This window comes from Salmo trutta, chromosome 7, assembly GCF_901001165.1.
Source record: "Salmo trutta chromosome 7, fSalTru1.1, whole genome shotgun sequence".
Taxonomy (NCBI): domain Eukaryota; kingdom Metazoa; phylum Chordata; class Actinopteri; order Salmoniformes; family Salmonidae; genus Salmo; species Salmo trutta.
The window spans coordinates 46863933-46876933 of record NC_042963.1 but is presented as its reverse complement, the minus strand read 5'-3'; the positions used below and the strand labels follow the sequence as shown (position 1 = coordinate 46876933).

General features: G+C 41.2%; 1 protein-coding gene across 1 annotated transcript in view; it reads left to right on the top strand.

Annotated features, from left to right (window-relative positions):
- LOC115197540 (cystic fibrosis transmembrane conductance regulator) overlaps positions 1-13001 on the top strand; it is an 80800-nt gene that overhangs the window by 42505 nt on the left and 25294 nt on the right. The window contains exons 16-21 of the mRNA XM_029759175.1: positions 4544-4804; positions 5110-5238; positions 9764-9801; positions 11030-11316; positions 11559-11638; positions 12075-12225. Coding sequence (XP_029615035.1) covers positions 4544-4804; positions 5110-5238; positions 9764-9801; positions 11030-11316; positions 11559-11638; positions 12075-12225 — 946 coding nt within the window. The remainder of the gene's footprint in view (positions 1-4543; positions 4805-5109; positions 5239-9763; positions 9802-11029; positions 11317-11558; positions 11639-12074; positions 12226-13001) is intronic.

Below are 13001 nucleotides of genomic sequence, written 5' to 3'. Positions count from 1 at the left end.
AGCTGGTGTGCGATCTCTAATATTAAGGAAGTCTCGAGGTTCTGCTCGCCTGAGTTAGAATACCTCATGATACGCTGTAGACCATACCATTTACCAAGAGAGTTTTCATATGTATTTTTCATAGCTGTCTATTTACCACCACAAACCGATTATGGCACTAAGACCGCACTCAACGAGCTGTATAGGGCCATAAGCAAACAAGAAAATGCTCATCCAGAGGCGACACTCATGGTGGCCAGTGATTTTAATTTCTACCAGCATGTCACCTGTGCAACTAGAGGTATACAAACTCTAGATCACCTTTTCTCCACATACAGAGACGCATCCAAAGCTTTCCCCCACCCTCCATTTGGCAAATCGAACCATAACTCTGTCCTCCTGATTCCTGCTTACAAGCAACAACTCAAACAGGAAGTACCAGTGACATGCTCAATACAAAAGTGGTCAGTGAAGCAGATGCTAAGCTACAGGACTGTTTCGCTAGCACAGACTGGAATATATTCCGGGTTTCATCCGATGGCAGTGAGGAGTACACCACATCAGTCACCGGCTGCATCGACGACGTTGTCCCCACCGTGACCGTAAACCAGAAGCCCTGGATTACTGGCAACATACACACTTAGCTAAAGGCTAGAGCTGCCGCTTTCAAGGAGCAGGACACTAATCCAGAAGCTTACAAGAAACCCTGCAATGCCCTCCGACGAACCATCAAACAGGCAAAGCATCAATACAGGACTAAGACCGAATCCTACTACACTGCCTCTGATGCTCATCGTATTTGGTAGGGCTTGCAAACTATCACGGGTTACAAAGGGAAACCCAGCCCAGAGCTGCCCAGTGACGCAAGCCTACCAGACGAGCTAAATGCCTTCTATGCTCACTTCGATGGAAGCAACACTGAAACATGCGTGAGAACACCAGCTGTTCTGGATGTCTGTGTGATCACGCTCTCCATAGCTGATGTGAGAAAGACCTTTGAACAGGTTAACCTCTCTGGGCCAGTGGGATGCTTGGGTCCCACCTACTCAACAGCCAGTGTAATCCCGTGGCGCGATATTCAAATACCTTAGAAATGCTATTACTTCAATTTCTCAAACATATGACTATTTTACACCATTTTAAAGACAAGACTCTCGTTAATCTAACCACACTGTCCGATTTCAAAAAGGCTTTACAACGAAAGCAAAACATTAGATTATGTCAGCAGAGTACCCAGCCAGAAATAATCAGACACCCATTTTTCAAGCTAGCATATAATGTCACATAAACCCAAACCACAGCTAAATGCAGCACTAACCTTTGATGATCTTCATCAGATGACACACCTAGGACATTATGTTATACAATACATGCATGTTTTGTTCAATCAAGTTCATATTTATATCAAAAACCAGCTTTTTACATTAGCATGTGACTAGCATGTGACTAGCATTCCCACCGAACACTTCCGGTGAATTTACTAAATTACTCACGATAAACGTTCACAAAAAAACATAACAATTATTTTAAGAATTATAGATATGGAACTCCTTTATGCACTCGCTATGTCCAATTTTAAAATAGCTTTTTGGTGAAAGCACATTTTGCAATATTCTGAGTAGATAGCCCGGCCATCACAGGCTAGCTATTTTGACACCCACCAAGTGTGGTACTCACCAAACTCCGATTTACTATTAGAAAAGTTTGATTACCTTTGCTGTTCTTTGTCAGAATGCACTCCCAGGACTTCTACTTCAATAACAAATGTTGGTTTGGTTCCAAATAATCCATAGTTATATCCAAATAGCGGCGTTTTGTTCGTGCGTTCAAGACAATATCCGAAGGGTAAAGAAGGGTGATGCGCCCGACGCGTTTCGTGACAAAGAAATTCAAAATATTCCATTACCATACTTCGAAGCATGTCAACCGCTGTTTAAAATCAATTTTTATGCTATTTTTCTCGTAAAAAAGCGATAATATTCCGACCGGGAGTCGTTGTTTTCGTTCAAAGAGAGAGAAAGTAAACATGGTGTCGGCTCGTGCACGCGCCTCCAGTCTCATTGTCCTCAGATCGACCACTTACATAATGCGCAAATGTTTTTCAGCCATGGCCTGCAAAGCCACCATTCATCTTTCTGGCGCCTTCTGAGAGCCTATGGGAGCGTTAGAAAATGTCACGTTATGCCAGAGATCCCCTGTTTTGGTTAGAGATGATCAAGAAGGCCATGAAATGGTCAGAGAGCGCGCTTCCTGTTTGGAATCTTCTCAGGTTTTGGCCTGCCAAATGAGTTCTGTTATACTCACAGACACCATTCAAACAGTTTTAGAAACTTTAGGGTGTTTTCTATCCAAATCAATATGCATATTCTAGTTACTGGGCAGGAGTAGTAACCAGATTAAATCGTGTACGTTTTTTATCCGGCCGTGCAAATACTGCCCCCTATCCCCAACAGGTTAACATTCACAAGGCCGCAGCGCCAGATGGATTACCAGGAGCATGTGTTGGCAAGTGTCTTCACTGACATTTTCAACCACTATATGGCCAGTCTCTAAAACCTACATGTTTTAAGTAAATCACCATAGTCCCTGTGCCTAAGAACACCAAGGTAATCTGACTAAATGACTACCGCCTGTAGCACTCACATCTGTAGCCATGAAATGCTTTGAAAGGCTGGTCAAGGCTCACATCAACACCATCATCCCAGAAACACTGGTCCCACTCCAATTTGCATACCGCTCCTACAGATCCACACTCCACACTGCCCTTTCCCACCTGGACAAAAGCAACACCTATATGAAAATGCTGTTCGTTGACTACAGATCAGCGTTCAACACCATAGTACTCTCCAAGCTCATCACTAAGCTAAGCACCCTGGGACTGAACACTTCCCTCTGCAACTGGATCCTGGACTTCCTGTAAGGCCGTCCCCAGGTGGTGAGGGTAAGCAACAACACATCCACCACGCTGACCCTCAACACGGGGGCCATTAGAGGTGCGTTTTCAGTCCCCTCCTGAGCTTCAAGTTCCTCGGTGTCCACATCACTAAGGACCTATCATGGTCCAAACACACCAATACAGTCGTGAAGAGGGTACGAAAATGCCGTTCCTCCTCAGGAGGATGAAAAGATTTGACATGGGCCCTCAGATCCTCAAAAAGTTATACAGCTGCACCTTTGAGAGCATCTTGACTGGCTGCATCACTGCTTGGTATGGTAACTGCTCGGCATCTGCAAAGCTCTACAGAGGGTATTGCGTACGGACCAATACATCACTGGGCCAAACTCCCTGCCATCCAGGACCTCTATACCAGGTGGTGTCAGAGGAAGGCCCTAAAAATTGTCAAAGACTCCAGGCATCATAGACTGTTCTCTCTGCTACCACACGGCAAGCGATACCAGCATGTGAAGTGTCGGACCAAAAGGCACCTGAACAGCTTCTAACCCCAAGCCATAACACTGCTGAACAGTGATTGAAATGGTTACCCGGACAATTTACATTGACCCCCCCTCTGCCTCCCTTATTATTTATTTATTTATCTTAATTGTTTTGCACTGAATCTCTTGCACTGGCTCTATGCACTCTCACTAGACTCTACCCACACACTCACACATGCTACACTGACACTCCAACACACACACACACACACACACACACACACACACACACACACACACACACACACACACACACACACACACACACACACACACACACACACACACACACTACATACGCTCACACACACAAAACACATACGCTCACACACATGCATCTTGACACCACACACATGCACACTCAAACATAGACACACTTTCACACTTCACATACGCTGCTGCTACTCTGTTTATTATATATCCTGATTGCCTTACCCCTACCCACACATACATACTGTATTACCTTCATTATCTCTACTACCTCGTACCCCGGCACATTGACTTGGTACTGGTACTCTTTGTATATAGCCTCTTTTATTGTTTTTGTGTTACTATTTCCTTTTTTATTGAACAAAATTGTGGCATACTTTTTAACTCTGCATTGTTGGGAATGGGCTCGTAAGTAAGCACTTAACTGTAAAGTCTACACCTGTTGTATTCGGCGCATGTGACAATTAAAGTTGGTCTTATTGTGTTTTATTCTACATGTTTTTCATTGATTACTTGTATAGCTGGTCTTCCCTGTGGCTCAGTTGGTAGAGCATGGTGTTTGCAATGCCAGCATGGTGTGTGCAACGCCAGGGTTGTGGGTTCGATTCCCACGGGGGCCCAGTACAAAAAAAAAAGCTGTAAAAAGAAATATTACAAAAAATGTATGAAATGTATGCATTCACTACTGTAAGTCGCTCTGGATAAGAGCGTCTGCTAAATGACTAAAATGTAAATGTATAGCTGTTACACTGTTTGACCGGAGAGCTTATATGTAAACGTGTTCACACTACTTTGCTGTATCCTGTACAAATGACAAATAAACTCAGGTCGTTGTTAATGATAATGTGTTCTCAATGATTTACCTGGTTAAATTAAGGCAAAATATATACAAAAAAATCTAACTTTAATTTGATTATAGGTGGAAGAGTCGCTTCCCCGGGGGAACCTGTACCACGACGGTCTGCAGCACCTGAGCGGGCAGCGGCGCCAGTCTGTGCTGCAGTTCATCACCAACGCCCAGGGGCAGGGCAGGAGGGAGCAGCTCCAGACATCCTTCAGGAAGAAGCTGTCCGTCACGCCGCAGTGCGAGCTAGCCTCTGAGCTGGACATCTACGCACGACGCCTGTCCAAAGATAGTGTCTATGACATCAGTGAGGATGTGGATGAGGAGGACATGGAGGTAGGTTCAGTGAAGGCAGCAGCTTGGACGTTTTCCCCTGTAGCTGCTGGTCTTTAAGAGCACATGGAATTAGGTTCAGTGAAGGCAGCAGCTTGGACGTTTTCCCCTGTAGCTGCTGGTCTTTAAGAGCACATGGAGGTTATGGTTAGGATCAAGGAGTTGCCAAAGGGATGTCATAAAATGTTCACCAGTGTTTGAACCACCTTTTCCAAAGTAAAGTTTGAACATAAATGTTTGAAGACAAAACACAAAGAACAGCTAGGTTTTAGTATTTCATTTCACATATCTCTTTTGTCTGTTTGCAGCAATGCTTTGCAGACGAGCGTGAGAACGTGTTTGAGACAACGTCGTGGAACACCTATCTGCGTTACATCTTCACCAACAGGAACCTGGTCTACGTCCTCATCTTCATCTTCCTCATCTTCGCTCTCGAGGTAATGATAGCTTTAGATGATCCCTGTCTCGGACATACTGTAGAGCAAGGACAGGCAACTGGCGGCCCGCGAGCCACATGCGGTCCGTGGCCCCCCTTTTCAAGGCCCTCGGATCAGTAATTTTTTTAATTTTAGGGGGGGATCTAAGTCTGGGTCTTAACTTACAATTGTGAGTTAGAATAGTAGAATACACAAGGTGAATTTCAAAATGTGGTTGTGCATCAGCAGTTTCTCTCCTGTTATTTCAGTCAGTGATAGTCAGTCAGTTATCCCATGTCAGAAAACATTTTTTAGATTGCGAAGTTAATTTAGCGAGCTATCTAAACTTCTAAACATCACTGTATTAGAGGACAGATGCTATATTAACCAATAACATCACTGTATTAGAGGACAGATTCTATATTAACCAATAACATCACTGTATTAGAGGACAGATGCTATATTAACCGATAACATCGCTGTATTAGAGGACAGATGCTATATTTACCGATAACATCGCTGTATTAGAGGACAGATTCTATATTAACCGATAACATCACTGTATTAGAGGACAGATGCTATATTAACCGATAACATCACTGTATTAGAGGACAGATTCTATATTAACCGATAACATCGCTGTATTAGAGGACAGATTCTATATTAACCGATAACATCACTGTATTAGAGGACAGATGCTATATTAACCGATAACATCACTGTATTAGAGGACAGATGCTATATTAACCGATAACATCGCTGTATTAGAGGACAGATGCTATATTAACCAATAACATCACTGTATTAGAGGACAGATGCTATATTAACCGATAACATCACTGTATTAGAGGACAGATTCTATATTAACCGATAACATCACTGTATTAGAGGACAGATGCTATATTAATTAACCATTAACATCACTGTATTAGAGGACAGGTTCTATATTAACCGATAACATCACTGTATTAGAGGACAGATGCTATATTAAATGATAACATCACTGTATTAGAGGACAGATGCTATATTAACCATTAACATCACTGTATTAGAGGACAGATTCTATATTAACCGATAACATCACTGTATTAGAGGACAGATGCTATATTAACCATTAACATCACTGTATTAGAGGACAGATTCTATATTAACCGATAACATCACTGTATTAGAGGACAGATGCTATATTAACCGATAACATCACTGTATTAGAGGACAGATGCTATATTAACCATTAACATCACTGTATTAGAGGACAGATTCTATATTAACCGATAACATCACTGTATTAGAGGACAGATTCTATATTAACCGATAACATCACTGTATTAGAGGACAGATGCTATATTAACCAATAACATCACTGTATTAGAGGACAGATGCTATATTAACCGATAACATCACTGTATTAGAGGACAGATGCTATATTAATTAACCAATAACATCACTGTATTAGAGGACAGATGCTATATTAACCGATAACATCACTGTATTAGAGGACAGATGCTATATTAATTAACCAATAACATCACTGTATTAGAGGACAGATGCTATATTAACCGATAACATCACTGTATTAGAGGACAGATGCTATATTAACCGATAACATCACTGTATTAGAGGACAGATTCTATATTAACCATTAACATCACTGTATTAGAGGACAGATTCTATATTAACCGATAACATCACTGTATTAGAGGACAGATGCTATATTAACCGATAACATCACTGTATTAGAGGACAGATGCTATATTAACCGATAACATCACTGTATTAGAGGACAGATGCTATATTAACCGATAACATCACTGTATTAGAGGACAGATTCTATATTAACCGATAACATCACTGTATTAGAGGACAGATGCTATATTAACCAATAACATCACTGTATTAGAGGACAGATGCTATATTAACCATTAACATCACTGTATTAGAGGACAGATGCTATATTAACCAATAACATCACTGTATTAGAGGACAGATGCTATATTAACCAATAACATCACTGTATTAGAGGACAGATGCTATATTAACCGATAACATCACTGTATTAGAGGACAGATGCTATATTAATTAACCAATAACATCACTGTATTAGAGGACAGATGCTATATTAACCGATAACATCACTGTATTAGAGGACAGATTCTATATTAACCAATAACATCACTGTATTAGAGGACAGATGCTATATTAACCAATAACATCACTGTATTATAGGACAGATGCTATATTAACCAATAACATCACTGTATTAGAGGACAGATTCTATATTAACCAATAACATCACTGTATTAGAGGACAGATTCTATATTAACCAATAACATCACTGTATTAGAGGACAGATGCTATATTAATTAACCAATAACATCACTGTATTAGAGGACAGATTCTATATTAACCAATAACATCACTGTATTAGAGGACAGATTCTATATTAACCAATAACATCACTGTATTAGAGGACAGATTCTATATTAACCAATAACATCACTGTATTAGAGGACAGATGCTATATTAACCAATAACATCACTGTATTAGAGGACAGATGCTATATTAACCAATAACATCACTGTATTAGAGGACAGATTCTATATTAACCAATAACATCACTGTATTAGAGGACAGATGCTATATTAACCATTAACATCACTGTATTAGAGGACAGATGCTATATTAACCAATAACATCACTGTATTAGAGGACAGATTCTATATTAACCAATAACATCACTGTATTAGAGGACAGATGCTATATTAACCATTAACATCACTGTATTAGAGGACAGATGCTATATTAACCAATAACATCACTGTATTAGAGGACAGATTCTATATTAACCAGGGTTGAAAGTGGAATTAATTTCTTCCCGGTACAGAACCTCCTATATGTGCACCACGTTTTTTTTATCAGCCTCATTATAGAATTTACATGTAGAATCACTAATAATTCAATAGGATCTCTGTGGGTCTAGTCGTAATTTGTCATTTAACTTTTGAAATGTATTGTCTTTTATTGTGGCATTAACACAACCAGTCATGTGTTCATCTGATTGTAAAACAATCACTTCGAAGGGCTCCTTTACTAGGCTACCCGTGCACGTTCATCCACTCGCAACATATTTCCAGCCTCCAAACAGTGGTGTCATGACATTTGGCGATTGTCATTAGGCACAAATGTATGTGTATGTGTCTCGGTGTCAGCCACCCATCGCTGCCTTGGAGCGTAGGCTATACCACCTGTTTTCCAAGTCTATTTGCAAATGTTTCATGCCTCTGACATGCAGTGATGATAACAAGTGGTATAATAGCATATAGTTTTCTTGACATTTTCTTTTAATTTTTGTGTGCTATAAATCAATCATCAGCCTGATCACATGTAAACAGCTCAGATCAACCTGATAATATAGAATCTTAAGGAAAAATGTTACATTACCCCTTATGATACTGTATTAGAGGAAAGATGTTATATTACCCCTTATGATACTGTATTAGAGGAAAGATGTTATATTACCCCTTACGGTACTGTATTAGAGGAAAGATGTTATATTACCCCTTATGATACTGTATTAGAGGAAAGATGTTATATTACCCCTTATGGTACTGTATTAGAGGAAAGATGTTATATTACCCCTTACGGTACTGTATTAGAGGAAAGATGTTATATTACCCCTTATGATACTGTATTAGAGGAAAGATGTTATATTACCCCTTATGGTACTGTATTAGAGGAAAGATGTTATATTACCCCTTATGGTACTGTATTAGAGGAAAGATGTTATATTACCCCTTACGGTACTGTATTAGAGGAAAGATGTTATATTACCCCTTATGGTACTGTATTAGAGGAAAGATGTTATATTACCCCTTATGGTACTGTATTAGAGGAAAGATGTTATATTACCCCTTATGATACTGTATTAGAGGAAAGATGTTATATTACCCCTTATGATACTGTATTAGAGGAAAGATGTTATATTACCCCTTATGATACTGTATTAGAGGAAAGATGTTATATTACCCCTTACGGTACTGTATTAGAGGAAAGATGTTATATTACCCCTTATGGTACTGTATTAGAGGAAAGATGTTATATTACCCCTTATGATACTGTATTAGAGGAAATATGTTATATTACCCCTTACGGTACTGTATTAGAGGAAAGATGTTATATTACCCCTTACGGTACTGTATTAGAGGAAAGATGTTATATTACCCCTTACGGTACTGTATTAGAGGAAAGATGTTATATTACCCCTTACGGTACTGTATTAGAGGAAAGATGTTATATTAACCCATAACAATACTTTATTAAAGGAAATATTATATATTAACCCATAATGATACTGTATTAGAGAATCCCTAAACTCAACTCCTGCTTTTCTGGACTTTTCCAGATTCTTGAACAAGAATGCGGACTGATGTCTGGTAGCGCTAGACTAGAGGGTCCCTGTTGGATCATAATTGCATTTATTGACAGTATTATTTCAATGCATGCTGTTGCCACCCTCAGTCTAACTGTGTTTATTGTGTGCTGTAGGTTGCTGGCTCTGTCCTGGGGATATTTCTTATCACAGAGTAAGTACTAGTTTGTTTTCACATGTGCTATAATATTCATCACAAGGAACTAGGATGATCAGCCTACAATGGTAAACAAGTAGTATCCACCACAAGAAACCCAGATCAGCCTGATAACATGTAAACAGCTCAGATCAGCCTGATCACGTGTAAACAGCTCAGAACAGCGTGATAACGTGTAAACAGCTCAGATCAGCCTGATCACGTGTAAACAGCTCAGATCAGCCTGATCACGTGTAAACAGCTCAGAACAACGTGATAACGTGTAAACAGCTCAGATCAGCCTGATCACGTGTAAACAGCTCAGATCAGCCTGATCACGTGTAAACAGCTCAGAACAGTGTGATAACGTGTAAACAGCTCAGATCAGCCTGATCACGTGTAAACAGCTCAGATCAGCCTGATCACGTGTAAACAGCTCAGAACAGTGTAAACAGCTTAGATCAGCCTAATAGCACATCAAATCAAATCCAATTTTATTTGTCACATGTTGATGTGAGTCTAGCGAAATGCTTGTGTTTCTAGTTCCGACCATGCAGTAAAATCTAACAAGTAATCTAACAACTTCACAACAACTACCTTATACACACGTGTAAAGGAATGAATAAGAATATGTATATAAAAATATATGGATGAGCGATGACCGAACAGTATAGGCAAGATGCAGTAGATGGTATAGAGTACAGTGTATATACATATGAGATGAGTAATGTAGGGTATGTAAACATTATATAAACTTTCATTGTTTGAAGCGACTAGTGATACATTTATTACATTACATTTTTAATTATTAAAGTGGCTAGAGATTTGAGTCAGTATGTTGGCAGCAGCCACTCAATGTTAGTGATGGCTGTTTAACAGTCTGATGACCTTGAGATAGAAGCTGTTTTTCAGTCTCTCGTCCCTGCTTTGATGCACCTGTACTGACCTCGCCTTCTGGATGATAGCGGGGTGAACAGGCAGTGGCTCGGGTGGTTGTTGTCCTTGATGATCTTTTTATCCTTCCTGTGACATCGGGTGGTGTAGGTGTCCTGGAGGGCAGGTAGTTTGCCCCCGGTGATGCGTTGTGCGTTGTACATGTAAACAGCTCAGATCAGCCTGATCACATGTAAACCGCTAAACGCGAACTACTCAAACAAAAGAGCAGTTGAAAAAAATATATATATTTTGAAAAAAAACACGATTCAGATACCGTTGTAAACATTGTACTCTCTTCTTTCCCTCTCAGTAAGATCTGGACAGAGGAGGCCAACCCATCGGCGCCTAACTACGTAGACCAACAACATTCCAACGCCTCGTCACCCGCCGTCCAACAGTCAGTCATCGTCACGCCAACCAGCGCCTATTACATCATCTACATCTACGTGGCGACGTCGGAGAGCGTTCTGGCGCTGGGGTTCTTCAGAGGCCTGCCACTGGTCCACACCTTACTGACCGTGTCCAAGAGGCTGCATGAACAGATGCTCACTGCTGTGCTCAGGGCCCCCATGGCTGTACTCAACACTATGAAAACAGGTGAGGCCCACTGCTGAATCCCCTGGCTTAACCAATGATTATGTATCAGCTAGAAATGCATACGTACATGCATCTACCGGTACTGTATCTGAACACAGGCTTAAATGTCTAATTTATCGGTCAATTGTCTGTGTAATCTCACAGCCTGTACATCAGTCAGTTAGTCAGTACGACCACCACCAGTCAATGCCTCGAACTTTCAGCAGCAGTCAATTCCATGTGTGTGTTTTTCTGCCCTGTAGGTCGGATCATGAACAGGTTCACTAAAGACATGGCCACCATCGACGACATGCTTCCTCTTGTACTGTTTGACCTCATCCAGGTAGGTGACTGGCTGCTCTGTCTGTCTGTCTGTCTGTCTGTCTGTCTGTCTGTCTGTCTGTCTGTCTGTCTGTCTGTCTGTCTGTCTGTCTGTCTGTCTGTCTGTCTGTCTGTCTGTCTGTCTGTCTGTCTGTCTGTCTGTCTGTCTGTCTGTCATCCAGGTAGGTGACTGTCTGTCTGTCTGTCTGTCTGTCTGTCTGTCTGTCTGTCTGTCTGTCTGTCTGTCTGTCTGTCTGTCTGTCTGTCTGTCTGTCTGTCTGTCTGTCTGTCTGTCTGTCATCCAGGTAGGTGACTGGCTGCTCTGTCGGTCTCATTCTCTCTCAAAGAAATTCCTTCCCAGTCTCTATCTGAATTCATTTTATTGTTTTGAGGGTTCTCTTTTTTGTTTTTTCATGAAAAGCTCTGTATTTTATATGATTCATATTCTCTCCCTCTAGTTAACTCTGATCGTGTTGGGAGCAATCTTCACTGTCTCCATCATGCGGCCGTACATCTTCATCGCCGCAATCCCATTGGCCGTCATATTCCTGGTCCTGAGGAAGTACTTCCTGCGTACCGGACAACAGCTCAAACAACTTGAAGCTGAGGGTGAGACTGGTAGGGGTACAGGAGGTGTGCTTGATTTATCTCGACTGGCGAGAAAGGTGAACAGACTTTTCGCTTTTTGAACAATTCCAGAAGTTACATTGTAACGGGCAGGGAGTCAAAGAAAGTAAGGGATATAAAAGAAAGCAGGATGTAGGGAGAAGAAAATTGAGGGAGGAGAGGGTGGAGGCTGGAGAGGATGCACAGAGGGGCGAGGTCCGCTGGAGGGGAAGTGGGACATAACGGAGTGGGAGGTCAGCTCTCGTCCAATTAGATTTTAGATCCCACAACCCCGTACACGACCAATAAACTTTGATTTGATTGGAAAATAATTGATGGGTGGTGTCTTCAGATGCCTAAATATCTCCTCGGGTCCTTTAGTTGGATGGAAAGTGGTGGTCCTTTAACAATTGGATACTTCCTCTCGCCTTGGAGTAACCACTGATCTGACATGACTAGATAGGGGATATGATACATAATGGTACTATTGCTTGAGTTTTCCCTCACCAGAACAATTCCCAACATTCTGCAAACATTCCATACATTCCCGTAACTTACTTGTACCAAAGTGTTGGATTGAAATAGTGAGAGAAAGGTGTGTATCTGTGTTGGGACTCGGGACATTCTGACTCCACTCCTGATCCTGTCATTCTGTGTGTGTCGCAGATGGCCACAAGGCCTTTCTGCAGCCACGGAGGGGTCAGAGTGAAAATCCGATCAGGGATTTCCTCTGGCTCCATCCTGGCATCACTCTCTCACTGTTCTTCACTGGACAAAAC